Genomic DNA, 25,883 nt, shown 5'->3' with positions numbered 1-25,883 from the left:
ACTGGCGACGAGGATGGGATTGCCTTACACCGCCTGGAAAGGAAGAAGTGTAAGCTTACCCAAGTGAGTCCTAAGCGGCGGAACGGCGTCGACTCGGCAGCTACCCGCCAATCCAGTGCGCATTCGGGGGTAGGCTGGCTGATAGACCCGTCTCCTGAAGATGGCGAAAATCGGAAGGCTTTCGGAATTCGACGTCTCACATCCAGAGCGGTGGGAGTCATACGTAGCCAGGGTGGAGAACTACTTCAAGGCAAACCAAGTGAGGGAAGAGAGCTTGAAGGCTGCCACCCTGCTTTGTGTTTGCGGTCAAGACGCCTTCGACATCGCAGAAAACCTTGCAGCACCTGTTCCAGTAGAGTCTGTCAGCTACGCAGATCTGAAGAAGCTACTGAAGGAGCACTTCCACCCCAAGATGTCCGTCATCGCATGGCGCCACACCTTCGAGCAGAGGGATCAACGGCCCGGTGAGTCGGCCAAAGAATTCATCGCCGCATTACGGAAGGCCGCCAAGCACTGCGAGTTCAAAGACCTCGAAGAACGACTGAGGGACCGATTCGTGTGTGGGTTAAGGCATCGAGATCTACAACAGAGACTTTTCGCTAAAGAAAAATTGTCCTACCAAGATGCCTTAAGGGAAGTCACCGCAGAAGAAGCAGCAGGCGGTGCTGTCAAGAACATGCGGCCGATCAGAAACAGTCCAGAGGTTGCATCCGTGCACCAGGAAGACGTCCAAAGAAACTCCGAGGAGGATCCGGACGAGGAAGTCGACCGTCTCCACCCCACGAAGGAAGAAAAACAGAAGGGAAGCTCTTCAGCTCCGCTCAAGTGCATCGGCTGTGGAGGTCGCCACAGGAGAACCGACTGCAAGTTCCGCTCCGCTACCTGCCGGGCATGCGGCAAACAAGGACACATTGCAGCTGTGTGTCTGGGCCGACGAAAGGTACAACCTCAGGAAGAACTGCGCCTGAAAGGTACCAGATTCCCCAGCCAGAATAGGGTAGGGTTTTGCGCTTCGCGAAGAAGCATCCTTAGGACAGGCACACACAAGCCCATTAAGAAAAAGCTGTCACTCAAGGTGAAGCTACAAGGGGTTCCATTATCTATGGAACTAGACACAGGGTCTGCCTTTTCAATTATCTCCTTGCATACATTTAGGAAGATTTGTTCCGGTAGTGGAACTCAGGCCAAGTTAAGGCCTTCTGACATTGTGTTAACAGATTTTCAAAATTCAAGAGTGTGTGTTAAGGGGGAGGCCACCCTTAACATGCAATACAAGAGTTTTGAAGGTCCACTAGACTTATTAGTAGTAGGGGGTGAACGAACGAGTCTCATAGGACTCGATTGGTTTGAGGCCCTGGGGATACACGTCACAGGACTCAACAGTTTACAAACACTCGACCTACAGGAAGTCTGCAAAGAATTTGCAGATGTTTTCAGCCCCCAGCTGGGCACATTCAAAGGACCCCCTGTGTCCTTAAAGCTAGACCCCACTGTCACTCCCATTAGAATTAAAGCAAGAAGGGTCCCTTTTGCTTTAAAGAGTAAAATTGACACTGAGTTAGACAAACTGATTCAACAGGGAATCCTAGAACCTGTTGATTCCAGTCCTTGGGAGACCCCCATTGTCACGCCTCTAAAGGCAAATGGGGACATTCGCATTTGTGCTGACTACAAATGCACTCTGAATAAGGCATTGCAGCAACATGCCTATCCTGTTCCTGTGGTCAGTCATATTCTGGCCTCACTCAAGGGGGGGGGTGCGTTTTTGCAAAGCTTGACCTAGCTCAAGCGTATCAACAGCTGCCTGTTGATGATGATGCTGCTATAGCTCAGACTATTGTGACCCACAGGGGAGCCTTTAAGGTAAAAAGGCTACAGTTTGGAGTGAATGTCGCTCCTGGGATTTTCCAAAGCGTAATGGAAAACACACTGCGGGGCATACCGGGGGTTTGCCCCTACTTTGATGATGTCTTAATTGCAGGAGACTCCACACACATTCTAGCTGAAAGGCTAAGGGCTGTTCTGTTAAGATTCAGGAAAACAGGCCTCAAGCTCAAAAAAGACAAATGCAAGATTGGGGTGCCTTCTACTGAATTTCTGGGGTTCAAAATTGATGCTGCTGGGATTCACCCTGCTGAATCCAAACTAACTGCTATTTTAGAAGCACCTAGGCCAAAGTCCAAGGCCGAACTTCAGGCCTTCCTGGGCCTCCTGAATTTCTACAATTCTTTTCTTCCATAAAGCTAGTGTAGCTGAGCCTCTTCACAGGCTACTAGACAAACAAGCAGTGTGGCAGTGGTCACAAACACATGAGGTTGCTTTAACAAAGTCAAGGCCTTGCTCACTTCTAACAGTGTACTTGCACATTTCAACGAGTCCCTTCCTGTGTGCATCGCTTGTGATGCGTCCCCTTACGGGGTTGGAGCTGTCCTGAGCCACCTCAGGTCTGATGGAACTCAGGTTCCTGTTGCATATTACTCCAGAACATTGTCTTCTGCTGAGCGCAACTACGCTCAGATAGACAGTGAGGCTCTGGCTGTTGTTGCTGGAATTAAAAAATTCCATGACTTTCTATATGGCAGGCACTTCACGGTCTTCACTGACCATAAGCCTCTGCTGGGACTGTTTACCACACGTAAGCAGACTCCCCAAATCATTTCCCCTAGAATGCTTAGGTGGTCTATTTTTTGTCTGCATATGATTTTTCTTTACTCCACAAGCCTGGAAAAGAAATGGGCCATCCTGATGGCCTCAGTAGATTGCCTCTGCCAGTAGTAGAAGCTGACCCTGCGCCAGCTGTCAACATTCTATCAATCCAAGCCTTGCCCGAGCTCCCTCTTTGTGCCAGGGATGTTGCCGCTGAAACAGGTACAGATCACACACTTTCACATGTCCGTTCCTGGGTTTTGTCTGGTTGGCCTGAGCACTGCCCTAGTCCTGAGTTTAAGAGTTTCTGGTCCAAAAGGAACGAGCTGTCCCTTTCTCAGGGTTGTCTGCTTTGGGGAAACAGAGTTGTCATTCCCACCTCAATGAGGACTAGGGTCTTAGAATCCCTCCACGAGGGTCATCCTGGCATTGTTCGTATGAAGGCTATTGCGCGCAGCCACTTGTGGTGGCCTGGTTTAGATAAAGATATTGAGGCTAAGGTGCATGCATGCCACCTGTGCCAACGATCTCGCCCAGAGATGCCCCAAGCTCCCGTGCATAGATGGGAGGACACACAGTCCCCATGGTCTAGGGTGCACATTGACTACGCTGGACCCTTTCAGGGCCAGTTCTTCTTGGTCCTTGTTGACAGCCATTCGAAATGGCTTGAGGTTGTACCTGTCTCATCCACCACCACTGCAAAGACTATTCAGGTACTGAGGGGGATTTTTGCTGCACACAGGCTGCCAGATGTCATTGTGTCCGACAACGGCCCTCAATTCACTTCCTCCGAATTCCAAGCTTTCTTACAGGCAAACATGATTCGTCATGCCATGTCTGCACCCTTCCACCCGTCCACCACCGGTATGGCTGAACGTATGGTGCGCATCACAAAGGACGCATTGAAAAGACTCACCTACGGGGACTGGCATCACAGGTTGGCTGACTTTCTCCTTTCTTATCGCACCACACCGTCCACTTCTACAGGGAGAAGCCCAGCTGAACTTCGTTGGGGGCGTCAACTTACTACTAAACTTGACCGGTTGCATCCGGACAGACTGCCTTCATCTACCTCACATCCTAAGGCACCTAGACAACTACTTGTGGGTGCCCTGGTTTGGGCTCGCAATTACGGGCCTGGTCATACATGGATCCCCGCTTCTATTTCGAGGGTCACAGGTCCTCTCTCCTACGAGGTAGCCCTGGACAACGGTCGTGTCCTGCGTCGGCACATCGACCAACTCCGCCCTAGGCGGGACTTTTCAGATGAGACTCCTGGGTCTTTTCCAGGGGGGGAGGGGGACCTTTTGGAGCAAAGGGAAGGGCACGAGCTGCTGCCCATCTCCACTGATGGAGCCACAAACGGCCCATCCCAGGGTTCCGCGAGAGCTCCGAACAAGAATTCTATGAGCCTACCTAATTACCAGGCATCCACGCCTACTCCAGCCAGGGAGTCACCCCGGGGCCATACTCACTTTCCACACACATCAGACAGCACTCCAGTCACGGAGGATACCCGGGGGCATCCCAACAAATCATTCCCCGCAAGAGAGCTGGCACACAATCCCCAAGGTTGGCCTGACCTTACCACAAATTCTACAGGGGGTCAAACATACAGGGAGGTGGTCGAGGAACCAAGTCCCGACTACAACACCTCTAGCCCAAATCAGGGAGTAACTGAGTTTTGGGACAGTACAGAAACCCACACAAGCCCGGACACAGAACGGGGTTCAGGGAATGGTCAGCCTCCTGACAGGTCTTGGACGGACCTAGGAGGTTCAACAGAGACGCCCAGCAGTGGCTATCACTTCAAGGGGCCCGAGGGTCTACAGCTAGGTAGGTCAACCAGGTCACAAAGTGACAGAAGCCCTGGCCTGACGAGCCCGGTGGGCAAGCAAGCAGGCCAGGCATGGGGGCACAGTCCTTGGAAGGCACCAAGGCAAAATAAGGAGAACAGGCTCACATCTCCCTCCAGTCAGGGAACTCATGCTAGTAACCCAGAGCTGAGAAGGTCACAGAGAGCAAAGAAGTCTCCTAAATACTTAGAGGATTACATAACCTTGCTGGCTAAACAAAAGCCAGGTAACGATAGGAGCACTGAGAAGCAGAACACTGCATAAAATAAATGATTATATGTTGGTAGTATTTTTAGCCCGGGGGAAAGGGGTGTTATGTCCCGAGCCTTGCAAACGGCTCGGGCGTTTGCAGGCAGTCCCGGGCAGGTGCAAAGCTGCCCGAGACCAGACAGGCTGTCGCCAGCGCCGTGCGCATGCGCGGGTGCTGGCGCGGGAAAAGTATCGCATTTACCCGGGAAATGTCTATATAAGAAGCTGGGAGGTTTTGGGAGCTGCTGAAGCCATCTACTTGTAAGCTGAACGCAGAATAAAGAAAACTGAGAACTCCAACTGCTTCTCGTGTCTGCTTCCCGCCAAGGACTCAACAACTACATTAAGCCAATATTCACAAAAGTTTATTAAACAATAAGTGATAGACCAGCTTGCTCCCTCTGGTATTTGGGCCACAAAGTTTGGTGATTCCTGTTGCTTGCTTTGTTTTGTTTCTTGTTTCCTATTGACTGTAAGCTGACATGATATATTTGGACCTCTGCAACAGGATGTAGTGTGTGATTGTGTTTGAGATTTCCTTTTCAATGAATTTGCGCCGTTTTGTTGTTTTCTGGTTTTAATAATTTTTCAGCCACACAAAATAAATAAATAGATAGATGATAGATAGATGATAGATAGATAGATAGATAGATAGATAGATAGATAGATAGATAGATAGATAGATAGATAGATAAAAGTCTAACATTGTCCCAAAGAGGCAACTGGACTTTCTTGTTTTTCTTTGAAAACATTTCACTTCTCATCCAAGAAGCTTCTTCAGCTTCTCCAGAGCTGAAGAAGCTTCTTGAATGAGAAATGAAATGTCTTAAAAAACAAACAAACAAGAAAATCCAGTTGGTTCCTGGAGGGGAAAAAAAGCACCTTTGGGACAACCACGACTTGGATGAATCTCCATAGATAAGTCTAACATTACTTAGCAGAATTGGAATAATAAGGTAGGAGGTTGAATGAATGAATGAATGAATGAATGAATGAATGAATGAATGAATGAATGAATGAAACATTAACCAAATTTAGTATGAAATGAAAGTGTATGGCTTGGTTTTTACTGGCCATCTACCTGAAGGACTTTCATCATGTGCATCCCTCAGGAAAAAGAAATAGCATCATTAGGACACAATAATTGTCCTGAATGTATGCCTATGAGTGCAATGAAGAGTAATGCAGAATGTAAGCCCTACTCTTTTTCAGAATCCAGTTGTTTCACTTTTAAGGATGTTTAGCCTGAGGAAAGCTATGGCAAATCTAGACAGCATACTAAAAAGCAGAGACATCACCCTGCCAACAAAAGTGCGTATAGTCCAGTCCATGGTTTTCCCAGTTGCAATGTATGGCTGTGAAAGTTGGACCATAAGAAAGGCTGAGCGCCAAAGAATTGAGGCCTTTGAACTATGGTGCTGGAGAAGACTCCTGCGAGTCCCCTGGACTGCAAGGTGATCAAACCAGTCAGTCCTAGAGGAGATCAACCCTGACTGCTCTTTAGAAGGCCAGATCCTGAAGTTGAAACTCAAGTACTTTGGCCACCTAATGAGAAGGAAGGACTCACTGGAGAAAAGCCTAATGCTGGGAAAGATGGAGGGCAATAGAAGAAGGGGACGACAGAGAATGAGGTGGCTGGATGGAGTCACTGAAGCAGGAGGCGTGAGCTTAAATGGACTCCAGAAGATGGTAGAGGACAGGAAGGCCTGGAGGAATGTTGTCTATGGGGTCGCGATGGGTCAGACACGACTTCGCAACTAACAACAACAACAAGCCTGACGATAACACTAATTCCTTTTTTTTTTCTTTAATTGCACTAGAAAAGTAAGAATGCACATCTACAGCTTCAAGCAAGTGAGACGGATTTACAATGTGATTGGAATTCTCCGAGGAACAACAGAGCCAGGTAAATTCTATCTCCCGCACAAGTTTGTAAGATTTTGTTTTGCTTTATAACACATTTTCAATAAATGGTTACAGGAACTGGTATGTCTAATCAAAGGAAGAGAAGGACTAGGAGGTGACATGATAGTGGTCTTCCATTATTTGAGGAGCTGTCACAGAGAAGAGGGAGTCAAGCTATTCTCCAAAGCACCTGAGGGCGGGACAAGAAGCAATGGATGGAAACAAATCAAGGAGAGAAGCAACCTAGAACTAAGGAGAAATTTCCTGACAGTTAGAACAATTGATCAGTGGAACAGCTTACCTCTGGAAGTTGTGCGGTTCCATCACTGGAGATTTTCAAGAAGAGACTTGGCACGCCATTTGTCTGGAATGATATAGGGTCTCCTGCTTGAGCAGGGAGCTGGATGAGAAGACCCTTCCAACCCTATTATTCTATGTTCTGTGTTCTAAAATCATCCGTAGGACACTCTCAAGTTGTCCTTAGCATGGACAACATTCAAAGCCTAGTCCCTGCTGATGGATGCCTTCAGGACATGCACGGGAGCTGAAGTGGACTCCAGAAGCATTCTTGTAAATTAAGACAATCCTACTCAGTGATATTAATTTTTCACTTAAGTGTCATTTTTAAAAGCTCTATAATAATAAAAGACAGGGTTCACGGTGGCCCCATGCCTACTTGCAGGCCACTTTTTGTGAACTTTTACCAACTTCGTTATCACAATGTGAAGCTTTTCCATCCCTTCTGATCCAGATAGATACGTGATTCTGGGTGGCCACCGTGATTCATGGGTGTTTGGTGGCATTGATCCCCAGAGTGGAGCTGCAGTTGTTCATGAGATTGTCCGAAGTTTCGGGAAGCTGAAACAGGAAGGTAAGGTCAAACCTCTTGAAGCTGCTGAAGTTGAGAAATACCGAGAAAAAAGTTGGAAGGTTTTGCGTGGTTCTCTGTAAACACACGCCCTGCCTTCTGCCAAATGTTTTAAGTTATCTCAAACAATGCATCTAAATCAGTGATGGCAAACCTTTTAGAGACCAAGTGCCCAAACTGCAACCCAAAACCCACTTACGCATTGTCAGGTGCCGGATGGGTGTGGCCCATTGGGTGGGTGTGGCCCATTGGGTGGGCGTGGCTGTGGTGGTAACATCAGATTGGGTGGGACTAAAAAGTTCAATCAATCGATTCCAACTTTGCAAGATCTTTTTTTTCCCGCGAGAAGTTGAAATTGACTGATTGATTGAACCTTTTTTTTTGTACATGGCGGCGGAGGCCTAAAGCGAAAAGGTTTTATAAAACCCAGCTGAAGGCCTAGGACTGGGGCGACGGCACGCATGCCCACAGAGAGGGCTCTGAGTGCTGCCTCTGGCACCTGTGCCATAGGTTCGTCACCACTGATCTAAATAATGCAGTCATGTAACAATTTAAAACAGGAATCTAAACAATACTAAAAGACTAGTTTTTGGGGGGTGCAGCTCCAGTATAGAGAATATAAGTATATTGGAATGCTTTGCATGATCAGCTTTACTATTATCATTCTGATGCAAAGCTTTCTCAACTGCCTTCATTGCCATATGCATTTGGTCCAAATATACCTTCACAACTTCTGAAAGCAAAAAAAATTCTGCATTCAGAATAACTGTTCTAGAATACATTATGCAGAAATAGTAACCTAAGAAAGCAAAGATAAAAAGGAAAATGAAAAATGAAATCAATCCTATAAACATCAATTGATTAGTCCATTGAATTTTATAGCAAGGCTTTTCAACCAGTGGTACAGGTACCACCTGTGGTACATTGGCACCTGGCAAGTGGTACGTGACCATCCTAGAAAAATGGTAGCGAGGGAGGGAATGAGCTGAACCGGTGGCAGCACCGCACAAGCCTGAGTGAGAGACGGCTGGAGCTGCAGGGCTGTCAGGGCTCAGCAGAAGCACCAGGATCAGCGCTTCTTCAGGACTGTCAGGGCTCAGAGGAAGCGCCAGGATCAGTGCCAGGCTCCAGCTGGAGCTCAGCGTTGATCCTGGCGCTTCTGCTGAGCCAGGAAGAAACGCCAATCAGCTGGAATGTTGCAGCATCTCCGGGGTCTTATGATTTACATTCAGATGCTTGGCAACTGATTCATATTTATGACGGTCACACTGTCCCAGGGTCATATGAAGTGACCAAAACCTGCTGCACCCATCCAGCAGATGGGGGGAATAAAAACCAAATACCCCCACCCCACTCCCGCTGCCAATCCTCAACAGAAATGCTCACAACAATGAAAATCTCAGACAGGAGGAAGAGTGCCGCCGGGCGGGCGGGCAGGTGTCTTGCTTGACTGTGCCTTGGGGGGCACTTTTTTCAGTGCCATTGTAACTTTGAACAGTCACTAAGTGAACTGTTGTAAGTCTAGGACTACCAGTACTTCATCACTTTTTTCCTTTCTTTTTTTTTTTGGTCATCAAGTTTTTGGCATCTTGCTAGGCGACTAGTGGTACTCGGATATTGCCATATCCTAAAAGTGGTACAATGGGTGAAAAGGTTGAAAAGCCCTGTTTTATAGGACACGTTCCTGGTTCCAATGGAGGAGAATCTTTGTAGCTCAGGACTGAACTATGGAGTCCTTGGTGCTGTCTGAACTTGGTTGTTTTCTGGCAGACATTTCATTACCCAGTTAAATAATATCATCAGTGCTAGTGAGTGTGGGATTTGTTCCCTGTTTATAGCTTGCCCTGTTAGTGTTGATGGAGTCATGTGTGGTTAGTTCCTTGGATATAGATTACAGATTTTATTTTTGTTTTCTTTTGTTTTAGCATGATGTTAAATGGGACTACCTTTCTATATCCCACTTTTAAGTGTCTGCTTGTTATTCATAAACTGCTGAAAAACAAATGAGAATTTAAACTAGAGGAAGCAGGGTACAGAATATTGTCATTTGGGCTGGCTTCACTTTGATTGTTAAACTAATGGTACTCTAAATATTATAAATATAGGTTGGCGACCCAGGAGGACAATAATTTTTGCTAGCTGGGATGCTGAGGAGTTTGGCTTAATGGGATCAACAGAGTGGGCAGAGGTAAGTCAACAAAGTTGATTATGTATATTAACATAAATTATTTTTCATGGGAAAAAAAATCCTGCACTTTTTAAACTAGTGTGTCATTGCTTCAAATTTTTGCAAATATCTTCATTACCTTGCAAATAAGTTTGATTCTGAGGACACCTGAGAGGGTTATAACTAATAAAATTGATAAAAATGAGTTATAACTAATAAAAATGAGAAAAATTATAAATTTTAAATTTCAGGATAATATAGGAGATGAGTATAAGTTCAACGTCATCTGTGGAGTTAGATTTGTGATGGATCATTTAAAATAACAAAGCTATTCAACCAACAACCACAACTGAGCCCAAAATTTGCATTGTTATAAGTGAGACAGTTGTTAAGTGAGTTTTGCCCCACTTTATGACTTTTCTTGTCACAGTTGTTAAGTGAATCACTGCAGTTGTTAATTTAGTAACACGGTTGTTAAGTGAATCTGGCTTGCCCACTCACTTTGCTTATCAGAAGGTTGTGAAAAATAATCACATGACCTCGGGACACTGCAACCGTCATAAATATGAGTCAATTGCCAAGCATCTGAATTTTGATCACGTGACCATGGGGATGCTGCAATGGTCATAAGTGTGAAAAATGGTTATAAATCACTTTTTTCAGTGCCATTGAAATTTTAAATGGTCACTTAATGAACTGTTGTAAGTAGAGGACTACCTGTATGTGAAAAGTAGTCCATAAAGAAATATTTGTGTCACTAATCTGAATTAGTTTTAATTCCTCCTTTCCATTGCAGGAAAATGTCAAAATACTACAAGAACGGGCTGTGGCCTACATCAATGCTGATTCCTCTATAGAAGGTAACACACACTTTTCTTTTACTCTAAAGAAATTGAGAACTAAGGACAAATTTCTTGACAGAACAGTTAGAAACATACGATGAAAGGCTGTGGGAACTGAGTATTCCTAGTCAATATCCAATATCTCAGGGGCTGCCACAAAGAAGAGGGAGTCAAGCTATTCCCCAAAGCGCCTGAAGGCAGGACAAGAAGCAACGGATGGAAACGAATCAAGGAGAGAAGCAACCTAGAACTAAGGAGAAACTTCCTGACAGTGAGAACAATTAACCTGCCTCCAGAAGCAGTGAATGCTCCAACACTGGAAGTTTTAAAGAGGAAACTGGACAGCCATTTGTCCGAAATGGTATAGGGTTACCTGCCTGAGCAGGGGATTGGACTTAATGACCTCCAAGGTCCCTTCCAACTTTTTATTATTATTATGGATCATCACACAGTCAGTCAGATGTTCAGACTGGATTTGGCATTTTGTCTACCTATCGAGTCCTTACCCAGGACCTCGGATAGGCAGATGTGGATGTTTGATGGTATTACAGGTATCGTCGCAGGATGGAAGCAGTTCCTAATAAGGCCGCCTTTTGCAATTGACTAATAGTGAATTTGTCAATGCCAATTGTGTTCAAGTGGTGCTCCAGTTGTTTGGGATTGCACCCAAGGAGCCTATGACTATTGGTACTACCCTTGCTTGCTTTTGCCAGAGTCATTATTATTATTATTATTATTATCGATCATCGCACAGTCAGCCAGATGTTCAGACTGGATTTGGCATTTTGTCTACCTATCGAGTCCTTACCCAGGACCTGGGATAGGCAGATGTGGATGTTTGATGGTATTACAGATATCGTCGCAGGATGGAAGCAGTTCCTAGTAAGGCCGCCTTTTGCAATTGACTAATAGCGAATTTGTTAATGCCAATGGTGTTCAAGTGGTGCTCCAGTTGTTTTGGGATTGCACCCAAGGAGCCTATGACTATTGTACTACCCTTGCTTGCTTTTGCCACAGTCTTTCTATTTCTATTTGTAGGTCTTTGTATTTTGTTATCTTCTCCAGTTCTTTCTCTTCTATTCTGCTATCTCCAGGCACTGCCACGTCCACTATCCAGACTTTTTTGTCTTTCTTATCGACAATTGTTAAGTCTGAGGTGTTATGTTGCAGGTGCTTGTCTGTTTGAATTCTGAAGTCCAGAGCAGTTTAATTTTATCATTTTCTATGACTTTCTCTATTTTATGATCCCACCAGTTTTTGTTTACAGGCAAATGATATTTTTTGCAGATCTTCCAATGCACCATTGTTTCTACTTTGTCATGCCGCTGCTTGTAGTCAGTCTGTGCAATCTTCTTGCAACAGCTTACCAAGTGGTCCACTGTTTCTTCAGCTTCTTTGCATAGGCAGCACTTACTGTCTGTTGCTGTCTTCTCAATTTTGACTTTGTATGCATTTGTTCTTAAGGCTTGGTCTTGTGCAGCCAGAATTAGTCCCTCGGTCTCTTTCTTCAATTTTCCTGCTCTTAGCCATTGCCAGGGTTTATTGTTATCTGCTTTCCCAGCTATTTTTTTTCATGTATTGGCCATGTAGTGCTTTGTCTTCCCATGCCTCTATTCTGTTCTTCATTTGGTCTTTCTTGAAGGCCAGTTTGGTCTCTCCAGTAGTTAGTAAGCCTTCCTGATATACTAATTTCAGTGCATCTTCATCATTGTTCTTCAGATATTCTTCCAAAGCCATTTTTTCTCCTTCAACCATCTGATGTACTTGTAGCATTCCACGCCCACCTATTTGCCTTGGTAGATAAAGTCTATCAATGTCACTGCGTGGATGAAGGGCATGATTCATTGTCATTATTTTTCTGGTCGGCCTATCCATTGCTTTTAGTTCTGCTTGAGTCCAGTCCACTATTCCAGCTGTGTACCTAATGACTGGGATTGCCCAGGTGTTGATTGCCTTTATGGTATTTCCTCCATTGAGTTTGGATTTTAAGATCTTCTCACTCTCTTGATGTATTCACCTCTAATCTTTTTCTTGACTTCAGTGTGCTTGATGTTGTCAGCTTGAAGGATACCCAAGTATTTGTAGTACTCTTCCTCATCCAGATTCTTAATGTTATTTTCGTTGGGCATCTTGATTCCTTCAGTTTTCACTATTTTTCCTTGTTTGATAGTAAGTGTGGCACATTTGTCCAAGCCAAACTCCATTACAATATCTGGGCTATATATACGGACAGTGTTGAGCAGCGATTCTATTTCAGATGATGTTTTTCCATACAGCTTCAGATCATCCATGTAGAGGAGGTGGGATAGTCTAGCAGATGTTTTTAATGTTTGATAGCCATGTCCTGAGTTATTCAGTATTGTTGACAGAGGAAACAGTGCAATAACAAATAGTATTATTATTATTATTATTATTATTATTATTATTATTATTAGGAAGAGAAGGACTAGGGGTGACATGGTAGCACTCTTCCAACATTTGAGGGGCTGCCACAAAGAGGAGGGGGCCAACCTATTATCCAAAGCACCTGAAGACAAAACAAGAAGCAATGGATGGAAACTAATCAAAGAGAGAAGCAACCTAGAACTAAAGAGAAATTTCCTGAAAGTAAGAACAGTTAATCAGTGGAACAACCTACCTCCAGAAGTTGTGGCTGCCTCCAATACTGGAGGTTTTTAATAAGAAGATTGGACAACCATTTGTCTGAAATGGTATAGGGTCTCCTGCTTGAGCAGGAGGTTGGATTAGAAGACCTTCAAGGTCTCTTCCAACTGTATAATTCTGTTAAAATCCAAAACCATTAAAAAAATCAGAAACATAAAAACAATAGAAATCCACATTCAAAATTGTTGGTTGGGTTTCCCCCAAATAAAAATTATTTTTTAAAAAAGTCCTCCTAAAATACAGTAAAGATACTGTCCTTTTCTTTCAGGCAACTACACCCTTCGAGTTGACTGTACCCCATCGATGCACAGCCTGGTCTACAATCTAACTAAAGAGGTAAAATATGGATGTACTGTCAAGTCACAGATCAATATCTTATAGTTTTGGAGAAGAATTCAGAACAATTCTCTGTAAGGTTCTTGGGAGCTTCACATCTTCAACCTAACTGGATTCATCCTGGTTTCTATTCTCTGCCACAAAGATGGGTATCTCTGCTGTCTCAGGTGTTTTAGGATCCCATTTGCACATTCTTTTATTGGTACACTGGCGAAAATGTCAACTTCCCCCCCCCCTTTTTAATGAGGTTTCACAGAACTCTTTAAAAATAACTGGGTTACATGGCCACCAGCATTTCTTCACTGAAAGACTCCATTTCTCTAGTTTGCTAAACTACAAGCGGTCATCTGTAATAGTATGTGAGAATAACCTTGGGAGACGGAGGAGGAAGGTTTGTCGTAAAGTAGGATTAGTTCACCCAAGTGTGCCTCTTTTCTGAACCACCTTGCAAATCTGACATCAATCTTGCAAGACTGAGAGTATTCCCTCCTCTCTTTTCAGTCTCTGGAAAACTAGGGAGAGTCTTTTCTGAAACATTTCCCACTGTCAGAATCCAATTATACTTCATCTCCAGTTATCAATTATAGAAAACCCCATTTCTGCCCTCTCTGGATTCTGTCATACAAGAAAGGGAAGGGGGTGAACAAGGAGGCTTTATGGCCCTCACTTCCTTCGGTACAACTTCAAAGGGATTGAATGTGGATAGCACCAAAAGGCCTTATCATGACAAAGGAGGCTATTTACCTTTCATGTTGTTTTCTCTGAAGTCTCCATCCAGCCGGCAGAAAGGAAAAGGGGGTGGGATTGTGATGCCTGAAACTGTCACTGGAAGAGGGGGGTGATTGGGTGGGACTACTGGGAAACCCCTTAAAACCTCGAATGGGAGAGCTTGAACCCCAAGTCCTGTCTAGAACGCCTGCAACCATTTTCTCTTAATAAAGGATTCCTGTTGGAAGAATTATTCCAAGAGTTCTGTCTTCTTAAGATGCAAAGTGGGGTGGGTCCTTACATTACACAGGACTTGGGTGTCCTTGGTGGTGTCCTTGGTGGTCTCTGAAATTGGTTGTTTTCTTGCAGACGTTTCATTATCCAGCTAGATAACATCATCAGTGCTAGAAGGGAATAGGGTTTGCTGTCTTTTTATATACTAGTTGTCAAGGTTCTGACCAACGAACCCAACCAAGTAACCACCGATGAGACGATCCAATCTCTTTGTGCAAAACTTTATTGAGAACATCATTTTGGCATGATTGAAAGCAAAACCAGCTCTGGTTATTCCCCGTGCAAACTGCTACAATTAAAACACACACCTCTCCCTCCCCTTATTAGGGCATGTCACATTGTCGAATCAGGTGTCAAAAGTTTGTTATAAGAAAGTGTCTATATGGGTTGGTAAATGCAGACTGAAACGTCCTTGGTTCACATGGTTAGATTTCTTGTTGTCTGGCATCTTAGTTTCTGTTGGCAAGATAAGAAGCAGTAAGGGGGGCAACATTGTGCATGCGCTTCAAGCTTGACACTAGTAGCTTGACCTATCAGTGTTAGTGGGAGTGTTTTTGTTCGTCCCTTAGTAAGGCTGTTGTTTGCTCTTGGCTTACTCGAGCTGGTAGTTCCTTGATTGGGGTATCTACACCAAAATTAACTCTAGACCAGGGATAGGCAACCTTGGCTCTTTTATGACTCGTGGACTTCAACTCCCAGAATTCCTGAGTCAGCCACGCTGAGGGGAAAGGGAGAGGTTTCCAAGCTGAGCCACGCTGGCTCGGGAATTCTGGGAGTTGAAGTCCACGAGTCATAAAAAATCCAAGGTTGCCTACCCCTGCTCTAGACCAATAATCAAGAAGTAACTAATATCCCAACCAGGATGTTGGAACCCACTTTCTAGCCATAAGAAAAAGGTAGAATAAATTAATTAAATAAAACCTGATGTCGGAATGTTCAGACCTTTAATGTGGCACAAAAGAATATTAAAAAAACCCAATACTACAGTTGTAAACTTTTTCAACAGGCTGGAAAATGGCTCCCTTTCATAAATAGGAGTCTTTTCTGAAAAAGATAAGATAAGAGCATGGATCAGGGGCCTCCAAACTTGGCATCAGTAAGATTTATGGACTTCAGCTCCCAGAATTCCCCAGTCAGCTGGCTAGAGAATTCTGGGAGCTGAAGTCCACAAGTCTTAAAGTTGCTAAGTTTGCAGATTTTTGGCATAGATTGTATTTCTGGGCAATATTTTCAATTGGAAGGCAATTTAGAGCATAAAGATCTGTAGCATCTTAAGCTAAACATATATTTTCTTAGGATCATGCTGAAGATTTGAAGGGAAATCCTGCAAATTCAAGATCAAACTGCTGGCAGTTGGCGGAGTTAGCCTGTACAAGTTTAATCTTGACATCTCAACATGAGAGGATTAAAGACTCAAAGGGCAGAATTGATATCTGCAGCTCAAGTTGGTCTAGAACAGGATTTCTCAACCTCAGCGATTTTAAGATGTATGGACTTCAACATGCTGGTTGGGGAATTCTGGCAGCTGAAGTCCACACTTCTTAAACTTGCCGAGGTGGACGGAATGTCCTTCTAGACTGGACAATACAGTGTGGTTGAACATGATTTTCAGTTGAGCTCATACTTTGTCTGAGAAAAAAAGGCCTTCCTGAATAACAATAATTAAAACCAACCACTTTTCTGCTAGGTATGTAAATAATACAGTACCTTGAAAAATAAGAATCATGTGGTTTGGATAATGATGGTGCACCAAAGCTGGTAGCTTACGAATGCAGTATCAGCAAATCTAATTTTGTATAGGGGGTTTCCCTCATGATTAAGTAGGTAAGATAGCTTGTAGCCCACAGTCTATGACTATACAAAAGCATGTTGTGTCAGACACCAGCCTCCTTCAGTGTGGTGTTGTCCACATGTGTTGGATTCCAAAATAACACCCCCTGGGCATTGTGGAAGTTGCATAACATAAACTGGAGGAAACCAGTTGAAAAAGGCTACGTTACACATTTCCCATTTAGACCCTTGCAACATTAAATACACACAGCATTTAAGATTCAATCTCCAAAGGTTGTTTTGGATTGCAAATATAGCATCTGTTTGCAACATGGTAAAGCAACAGCACCTTTTTCTGGGGTCACATGGCTCCAGACAGATGTGTGATGTATTCATGCTCCAATTTTCTTGAAAAGGTTAGCAAGAGCAAGAACACTTAGACTTATATACCGCTTCACAGTGCTTTACAGTCCTCTCTAAGTGGTTTACAGAGGCAGCATATTGCCCCCCAGCTATCTGGGTCCTCATTTTATCGGCCTTGGAAGGATGGAAGGCTGAGTCGACCTTGAGCCGCTCAGGATCGAACTGCTGGCAGTCGGCAGAGTTAGCCTGCAATACTGCATTCTAACCACTGGGCCACCATGGCGCTTGGTAATAATGGTATGCCATTCCTTTATTCTATAGTTTCATTAACACAATGCATATCTTCTTAGATACCAAGCCCCGATGAAGGATTTGAAGGCAAATCTCTTTTTGAAAGCTGGTATGAGAAAAACCCATCAAGGGAATATGAAGGCTTCCCAAGGTAAATGCCAAAATGGGAAAGGTGAAGATCAGAGGCTGAATTGTCTTGCGGAGAAGGGAGTGGATTTTTGGTAGTAGCTGAGATGCAAATACAAAAGTGAAAGTCCAAATACACTGGGACCTATTCTGGAAGATAGAAAGCAGAAGAGCCAGTTTGGTGTACTGGTTAAGGTGCTGGCCTAAAAAGCAGGCGAGAGGGAGTTCTAGTTTAGCCATAGGCATGAAAGAGGCCTGGGTGACTTTGGGCCAGTTACTCTCTATCAGCCCAACCCACCTCACCGGGTTGTTCTGGAAAAAAACAGGAGGGGGAAGAACAATTATGTACTGTGGGTTTGCTGCCTTATGTTATACTTATATAAAGTAATAAAGGCAGGATACAAATCTAATAAATAAATAAAATAAATAAAGTGAGTATTCTTCCACATGATGCTCACAGTAGAAAAGTTGTGTAGATCCATTGCTCAGGCAAAGTTATTCAATTTGGCTGGGGAAAATAGTGTCCCTCCATCTAAGTTTCAGAACATGTGCAGATATACATCCAACTTTCCCCCCTCTCTCTGATCTACATACTAGACTGCCCAGAACAGAATCAGCCCTAAAGGCTGCTGCACAGCTATTTAAACAATTAGCCTCTAGGTGGCAACCAATAGGTTTAAAACAGGGCTTTTCAACCTTTTCACCCATCGTACCACTTTTAGGATATGGCAATATCCGAGTACCACCAGTTGCCTAGCAAGGTGTCAAAAACTTGATGACCAAAAAAAAAGAAAGGAAAAAAGTGATGAAGTACTGGTAGTCCTCCACTTACAACAGTTCGCTTAGTGACTGTTCAAAGTTACAATGGCACTGAAAAAAGTGCCCCCCCAAGGCACAGCCAAGCAAGACGCCTGCCCGCCCGGTGGCGCTCTTCCTCCTGTCCGAGGTTTTCATTGTTGTGAGCATTTCTGTTGATGATTGGCAGTGGGGGTGGGGTGAGGGGGTGTTTGGTTTTTATTCCCCCTGTCTGCTGGGTGGTTGCAGCAGGTTTTGGTCACGTCACATGACCCTGGGACACTGTGACCATCATAAATATGAATCAGTTGCCAACCATCAGAATGTAAATCATAAGATCCTGGAGATGCTGCAACATTCCAGCTGATTGGCCTTTCTTCTGGGCTCAGCAGAAGCACCAGGATCAACGCTGAGCTCCAGCTCGAGCCTGGTGCTGATCCTGGTGCTTCCGCTGAGCCCTGACAGTCCTGAAGAAGCGCTGATCCTGGCGCTTCCGCTGAGCCCTGACAGCCCTGCAGCTCCAGCTGTCTCTCACTTAGGCTTGTGCGGTGCTGCCACCGGTTCAGCTCATTCCCCTCCCCCGCTACCATTTTTATAGGATGGTCGCGTACCACCTGCCAGGTGCCAATGTACCACAGGTGGTACCCATACCACTGGTTGAAAAGCCTTGGTTTAAAGTAAGAGTTTCCCGCCCCAAACCTCATTATCAGCTTGGAGACATCCAGTCTGGTTTTCAGTAACAGCAACTGTTAAACAATACAGCAATGTAGGTCAGACCTTAAACAAGTGATTTAAAACAGTGGTGGCCAATACATTACAGAGATGGAGATGGATAGATAATTGTACAGAAACTTTTTGAGTTTTTTAGTGTCTCGCATTAAAATAATAATTTTATAATTTCTTACGCCACCTGTTCCCCTTCCCCTCCCTATTTTATTTCCAACAGGATAAACAAACTGGGTTCTGGCAATGATTTTGAAGTCTTTTTCCAAAGATTGGGAATTGCTTCTGGTAGAGCCCGTTACACTAAAAACTTTGTAAGTGTGTTCAAATCATTTTTGGGGAGAGTGGTGCCTTCAAGTCAGCGTTGACAGCTGGTGACTGCCTGGACCATTCCCTGCAGATTTCTTGGGAAGATTTTGGAAGTGATTTGCCATTGCCTCCTTCTTAGGGATGAGAGAGAGCGACTGGCTTAAGATTTCCCAGCTGGCTTTGTATGTATGCAAAGCAGAACTAGAACTAACGCTCTCCTGATTTCTACTCTGGTTCCTTAACCACCAAACCTGCGGTCTGTTCAAAGAATAGCATGAAGAAATCCAATGGAAACCGCCTTCTCCAACCTAAAACTCTCCAGATGTTGGCTGCAGATTGTGGGAACTGCAGTGCAGAACATCTGAAAAATGCCCAGACAGAGAAAGCTGCAAGAATTCCATATGAAGTATCTGAAATCTTTCCACTTCAAAGATAAGAATTACCTGTGAAAGTCCATTTTTCTTATCTCAAATATTTCCCAATTGTTCAGAAAGTGTAAATTACCTAAGAATTTAATTCCAGTGGAAACAGATGGCCTTTCCCATCTCAAACTGTACAATTCAGGACCCTGTTTGCAGAAATCTGATTGAAAGCCCAAGATGATACTGTACTAAGTAAAATATAATTTGAGTCTCACCTTATAGCTTGTATCATCTAGCTACAAAAATAGATATTAAAGATCTACAAAACCGCTTATTAAATCACTTTTCTTATTTATTGATTGATTTACAGTCAAAGACCCAATAACAAGAAATAACAAGCAAAATAAAGAAATAAATACTCAAACATGATAATAAAATACAGAGTAAAAGAAGCAACATAATAAAGGAAGACTGAAGAAAATGATTTAGCTCATATAGCACTAGTGTTTCTCAAATCTGGCAACTGTTAGACCTGTGGACTTCAACTCCCAGAATACCCCAGCTAGCAAACCTGTAAGTTTGAGTCCTATGTTAGCCATGAAAGCTAGCTGGGCAACTTTAGGCCAGTCACTCCCTATCAGTCCAACTCATCTCAGAAGGATATTGTTGGGAGAAAAATAGGAGGAGGAAGGAGTATCAGGTTTGTCCAGTGCTTTGAGTTATTTATAAAAAAATAAAAAATGGGCTCATCTCCAAATTAACAAATTATCATTTGGAAATAATTTGATTAATGCGATGTAAGTGAGATATAAATTGAAATGATAGTGCACCTGATACTGCATCTGACAATTGATACTGCATCTGACAATCCATTTTAGCATATTTGCAATCCAGATCATCCAGTTCAGCTACAATGTATATTAGCTCTTAGGACAGAATCTGGGAACGTAGTAATTTTATTTTTCTAATTGAAGTAAGTGCTGGATACATTGTGCAAACCCCACTTCTTCACGTACGGACATTGTTAAATTATCAAAATGAAATCAAACATTTACTGACATCTTTCTTTCCAGAAAGTGGACAAGTTCAGCAGCTACCCAGTTTATCACAGTGTCTATGAGACATACGAGATTGTGGAAAAGTTTTATGATCCAACTTTCAAGAACCATTTGGCTGTGGCCCAAGTGCGAGGAGGGCTGGTGTTTGAGCTGGCTGATGCGGTCATCCTCCCCTTTGACTGCAGAGATTACGCCAAGGCACTTAATAGCTATGTTGATATCATTTACAACCTAACAATGAAGTATCGGGCAGCAATGGAAGCACACAATGTATCATTAGGTAAGCAGACCAATCTCCAACATCAAGGTAGGATCTTCAATAACACACAGCATTCCTCCCCGATTCCTTTGATCTACTTGTTGTGAAAGTGAGTTCTCATACAATCAGTGAAAAACAAAATCTGACTATTGCAAAATAACAGATTTACAGAGTTGGAACAGATCTTGGAGGTCTTCTAGTCCAACTCTCTGCTCAAGCAGGAGACCCTATACCCGTAGTGGCGAACCTATAGCACGCGTGCCACAGGCGGCACTCAGAGCCCTCTCTGTGGGCACATGCACCATCGCCCCAGTCCTAAGCCTTCAGCTGGGTTTTATAAAACCTTTTCGCTTTAGGCCTCTGCCACCGTGTGCAAAAAAAAAAAAAAAAGTTCAATCAATCAATCAATTTCAACTTCTCGCTGGAAAAAAAAGATCTCTCAAAGTTGGAATTGATTGATTGAACTTTTTAGTCCCACCCAGTCTGCTGTTACCACCGCAGCCATGCCCACCCAATGGGCCACACCCAGTCAATGGGCCACGCCCATCCGACACCCAATGATACATAAGTGGATTTTGGGTTGCAGTTTGGGCACTCGGTCTCTAAAAGGTTCGCCATCACTGCTTATACCATTTCTGACAAATGGCTGTCCAATTTCTTAAAAGCCTCCAGTGATGGAGCACCCAACTTTTGGAGGCAAGCTGTTCCACCGATTAATTATTCTCACTGCCAGGAAATTTCTTCTTAGTTTTAGGTTGGTTCTCTCCTTGATGAGTTTCCATCCATTGCTTCTCATTTTGCCTTCAGGTGCTTTGGAGAATAGCTTGACCCCCCCTCTTCTTTATGGCAACCCCTTAAATAGCAATAGCATTTAGACTTATATACCACTTTACAGTGCTTTACAGCCTTCTCTAAGCAGTTTACAGAGTCAGCCTATTGCCCCCAACAATCTGGGTCCTCATTTACCGACCTCAGAAGGATGGAAGGCTGAGTCAACCATGAGCTGGTGAGAATCGAGCTCCCAAACTACAGACAGCCGGCAGTCGCAGGAGTAGCCTGCAGTATTGCATTCCAACCACTGCACCACCACCAGGGTTCATATTGGAAGGCTGCTATCATGTCACCTCCAACCATTCATTGTATGGTTCTAAATATCCCAAGAGAAAACTGGGCCTTCCATGCAATATAGACCCAAGAGTTTAGATACTGTATCTCTAAACCAGGGTTGGGCATTGTGGCAATTTTACGATCTCTGGACTTCAGTTCATGTTGGCTCAGGAATTCTGGGAGTTGAAGTCCACAGGTCATAAAGTTGCCATAGTTGTCCATCCATGATCTAAACAGAGCTTGATCTTGAAACCCAGCAGTTGATAGCATTCTTTGGTTAGGGCTTCCTCACATTTCTTCAAAAAAGATTAATTATGGGCATCTTGGATTCTTGTGGGCGAAGCCCAATAGCAGCCACGTGAAGGATACCTAATTTTTAGCCATTCTTTCTCTCCCAAATACATGCTGGTTGCCAAGGGGCCAAATTTTGATCACGTGACTGTGGGGATGCTGGGAGGGGGGTAAGTGCAAGAGTCAGTTGTAAGTAAAAAATTTTTAGTACCACTGTAACTTCGAACAGTCACTAAACAAATAGTTGTAAGTTGAGGGCTACTTGTATTTCCCGGAATCTCATTCCCCACCACTTCCCCACTTTCTCTCCAGCTCTTTTTCTTGAAATGTTAAATATGCAAAATGACTCCCTTGGCTGGGTACAGGAATTTAAACTTGTGTATCCCTGCCAGGTCTTTGGGGTTAGATTTAGCATCCTGTGAGTTAATTGACTCCTTTTTGGTGTGACCTCCTCACTGTTTCAGCTAAATAAGTTGGGGAAGGGAAATGCTTATCACAACTGTGTAAGCTCCAGATATATTGTGAACTTTGTCCAAGACAATTACCTCAAAAAGTTGAAGATTAATATCACGGAATCGAGATCTAAATTTTCTCCCTGCTTGTGATTTCAGGAAAGTCCTAAAGCTACTGTAGATCTAGAGCAGTGGTTCTCAACCTTTTTAATGCCGCGACCCCCAACCGGTCGTAAGTCGAGGACTACTCAACCGGTCGTAAGTCGAGGACTACTCAACTGGTGCAGCACCGTTTGCAGAATGGGACTTTTGGCGGGCTCAGCAGGGCAGAGACAGCCTGGACAATTCCTATTGGCTTTTGAAAGCCAATAGAATTAGACTCTATTCAAGAGAGTCTATTCTATTGGCTTTCAAAAGCCAATAGAATAAAAGGGAGTAGCACAGCTAAGGAAAAGGGGGAAAAAAATGGCGGACTGCGTTGTTTGGCGACCCCCGTGAAATGGTCGTTCGATCCCAAATGGGGTCCCGACCCACAGGTTGAGAACCACTGATTTAGAGTCATTCCATGAAGCAAATAACAGATTCAGAAAAAAAAAGCAAATGAAATTATTTCATGAAACTAATGCCACAAGATGCGAAGGCTGCAACAAGATTGCAACTATAAATGGCTAATAGATAGGATATATCAGTGATGGCGAACCTTTTAGAGATCGAGTGCCCAAACTGCAACCCAAAACTCACTTATTTATTGGCAGGTACCAGGTGGGGGTGGCCACTGGGTAGGCGTGGCTATGGTGGTCATGGGGAGGGATGTCTGTGGGGGCCGGGCAGGGTTGGGGGAGATCCAGGGAGTCTCTGGCGGGTGGGGTGGTGGGCAAGAGGCTCATCCTGCGGAGTGAGGCAAGGCAAGGCAGGGCGGGGGTGCCATTGTCACAGGGAAAGGTGAGGCAGGGGCCAGGGTGGCTGCTGCCTGACGCCATCGGCCTCTGCACACAGAGGCCAGCGAGCACATGGGTGCTGGGATCATCTGGCCATGTGGGACCTCGGCCAGTTAGCAGGCGGCTGGTTGAAGAGGGACAGTTGCCATCTCTGGGGCATGGCGTGCGGGCCCACAGAGAGGGCTCTGAGTGCTGCCTCTGGCACGCGTGCCATAGGTTCGCCACCAGTGGGATATATCATCACCAGGACTGGAGACAAGCCGTTAAAACAGAATTATCCTCCTTATAAACATAGACAGCCGTATTTGCTGCTTCTAACATGTATATATATGAACAAAGGTGCAGATAACTCATATTTCTATGAGTTATTCATATATATATGAACAAAGGTGCAGATAACTCATATTTCTAGTGGAGCCACTGCACCCAAAGGCAAGAGATTAACTAACAGGATACTGGAAAGACCGTGTCATGCACTTTTTAGTCTTTTCCTATCTCATCAGCAACTGCTAACCCAGTCACCTTGGTTTGCCAAATAACCCTTTGTTTTTTTTTTCAGTTAACTGCTGTGAGACAAAAATGATCTTAGAGTGAATAATTGTTGACCTCTTCCTACTATTCGTTTACATGGGCTTCCTGCCATAATACAATTACTTCCTCAGTTGCAGCACTGTCTCAGAATTCCAGCTAGCTGGGCCATTATGGAAAATTCTGAATTATAGTTCTCATACCTCTAAACAGCATGGGTAATAAAGGGATGTGAGAGCTGTCATTCAACATCTGGAGAGCCACAGGTTCTCTACACTTGAGCTAATTTGATGGAAACAATAAAAGCAAGAGTCTCATAATTTAGCATTTTCTCTCCTGCGTTATTCCAGTTTTGCTTCGGGATTCCATAAAGACGTTTTCAGAAGTTGCTGATGAATTTCACCGCAGACTTCAATTAGTGGACATCAATAAGTAAGTCTCCTAATTTTTGTGGTCATTCAGACAAGATAGCCATAGCCTCCATTCTCCTAATATTAATTGAAGTTTAAGCGATCATGGCAAGCTCTAGCCTGAGAAAGTCCAGTTAAAATACTCTTCTCTTTCCTTTGCTGGGCTTTCAAAACTCTGTGCATCCTGATCAGAAGTCATGTTCCCTCTAACATTGTTATTTCAATTGTCTATTTTCCAGCCCAATTGAAGTAAGATCTTGGAATGATCAATTGATGTTTTTGGAAAGAGCATTTATTGATCCTCTTGGATTGCCTGGCAGACCATTTTATAGGTAAGGAGAAATATATATATATATATTTATTTCTTCAATTTCTATAGCCACCCAACTTAACCCAATGATTCAAGGTGGCTTGTCAACCTTCTTTCCATTCTCCCGGTCTTAAAAGTCCTTATATATCTTAAGAACACAAGCAGTACCCTTTTTGACTAGATTCCTGGCCCATCTAGTCCACAATCCGTTCTCACAGTGACCACACAACAGTTAAAGAAGCCCACTGGTCTCTCAACAAATGGCCTTCAAAGTTAGAATAATAGAATAGAACAATAATAACTTTATTGTCACTCTAAATGCACACTGATCAGCATACATTAAAATGAGATTTTGTTGCATACAGCCCTCAAAGGATAACCATCTCCAATATACACTGCATAAACATAACAAAAAAATAAAATAAATTATGCATATACCCACATACGCACACATTTGTGACCCAGACAAACAACACAGTCTAGTTCGGATGTGTACATATACATGGCGAGAAAAAAGAATCTTGCGAGTTTACCAGACAGACGGCATAGGGAACAAATCTGTTACAGAATCTGGTAGTCCTGCTATAAATACTTCGAAACCTCCTCCCAGAGGGGGGCAACAGAAACAGACCGTAAAGTGGGTGTTTGGGGTCTCTAACAATGCTTTGAGCTCTAAGCACATAGTGCTTATAAGCAGCGTCCTGAATAATGGGAAGCGAACTTCCTATAATTTTCTCAGCTGTACTTACCACTCTCTATATCAGTGGTTCTCAACCTTTCTAATGCTGCGACCCCATAATACAGTTTCCTATGTTGTGGTGACCCCCAACCACTTTTACATCACCGGGTGCCAGGGGCGTGGCCAAAGAAAAGGGGGAAAAAATGGCGACCCCCGTGAAATGGTCGTTCGACCCCAAATGGGGTCCCGACCGACAGGTTGAGAACTACTGCTCTATATCAATGATGGCGAACCTTTTAGAGACTGAGTGCCCAAACCGCAACCCAAAACCCACTTATTTATTGCAAAGTGCCAGGGCCGCATCAGCATTGTGGTGCCCTCGGGGTGGGTGGGTGGGTGGGGGCGTGGCCCACTGGGTGGGCGTGGCCGTGGTGGTCACAGCAGACTATGTAGGCATGTCTGGGGTGGGCATGGCCACCTTGATGTTGCTCGTGGGGAGATGCCTGTGGGGGCTGGGTGGGATTGGGGGAGATCCAGGGGATCTCTGGTGGGTGGGGCAGTGGGCAGGAGGCTTGTC

The 25,883-nt window shown here is 44.1% G+C and overlaps 1 protein-coding gene across 1 annotated transcript in view; it reads left to right on the top strand.

Moving 5' to 3' along the window:
- The window catches only part of LOC120312431 (putative N-acetylated-alpha-linked acidic dipeptidase), a 31,212-nt gene that overhangs the window by 3,995 nt on the left and 1,334 nt on the right, over positions 1-25,883 (top strand). The window contains exons 4-13 of the mRNA XM_039353145.1: positions 6,572-6,657; positions 7,408-7,527; positions 9,630-9,712; positions 10,488-10,551; positions 13,466-13,533; positions 17,019-17,110; positions 18,827-18,917; positions 20,348-20,612; positions 24,258-24,339; positions 24,557-24,649. Of these exons, the coding sequence (XP_039209079.1) occupies positions 6,572-6,657; positions 7,408-7,527; positions 9,630-9,712; positions 10,488-10,551; positions 13,466-13,533; positions 17,019-17,110; positions 18,827-18,917; positions 20,348-20,612; positions 24,258-24,339; positions 24,557-24,649 (1,044 nt within the window). The remainder of the gene's footprint in view (positions 1-6,571; positions 6,658-7,407; positions 7,528-9,629; positions 9,713-10,487; positions 10,552-13,465; positions 13,534-17,018; positions 17,111-18,826; positions 18,918-20,347; positions 20,613-24,257; positions 24,340-24,556; positions 24,650-25,883) is intronic.

This window comes from Crotalus tigris, unplaced genomic scaffold, assembly GCF_016545835.1.
Source record: "Crotalus tigris isolate CLP2741 ecotype Arizona unplaced genomic scaffold, ASM1654583v1 scf7180000018498.346397, whole genome shotgun sequence".
NCBI lineage: Eukaryota > Metazoa > Chordata > Lepidosauria > Squamata > Viperidae > Crotalus > Crotalus tigris.
The sequence above is the reverse complement of the archived record's forward strand: the minus strand, read 5'-3'. Positions and strand labels throughout refer to the sequence as shown.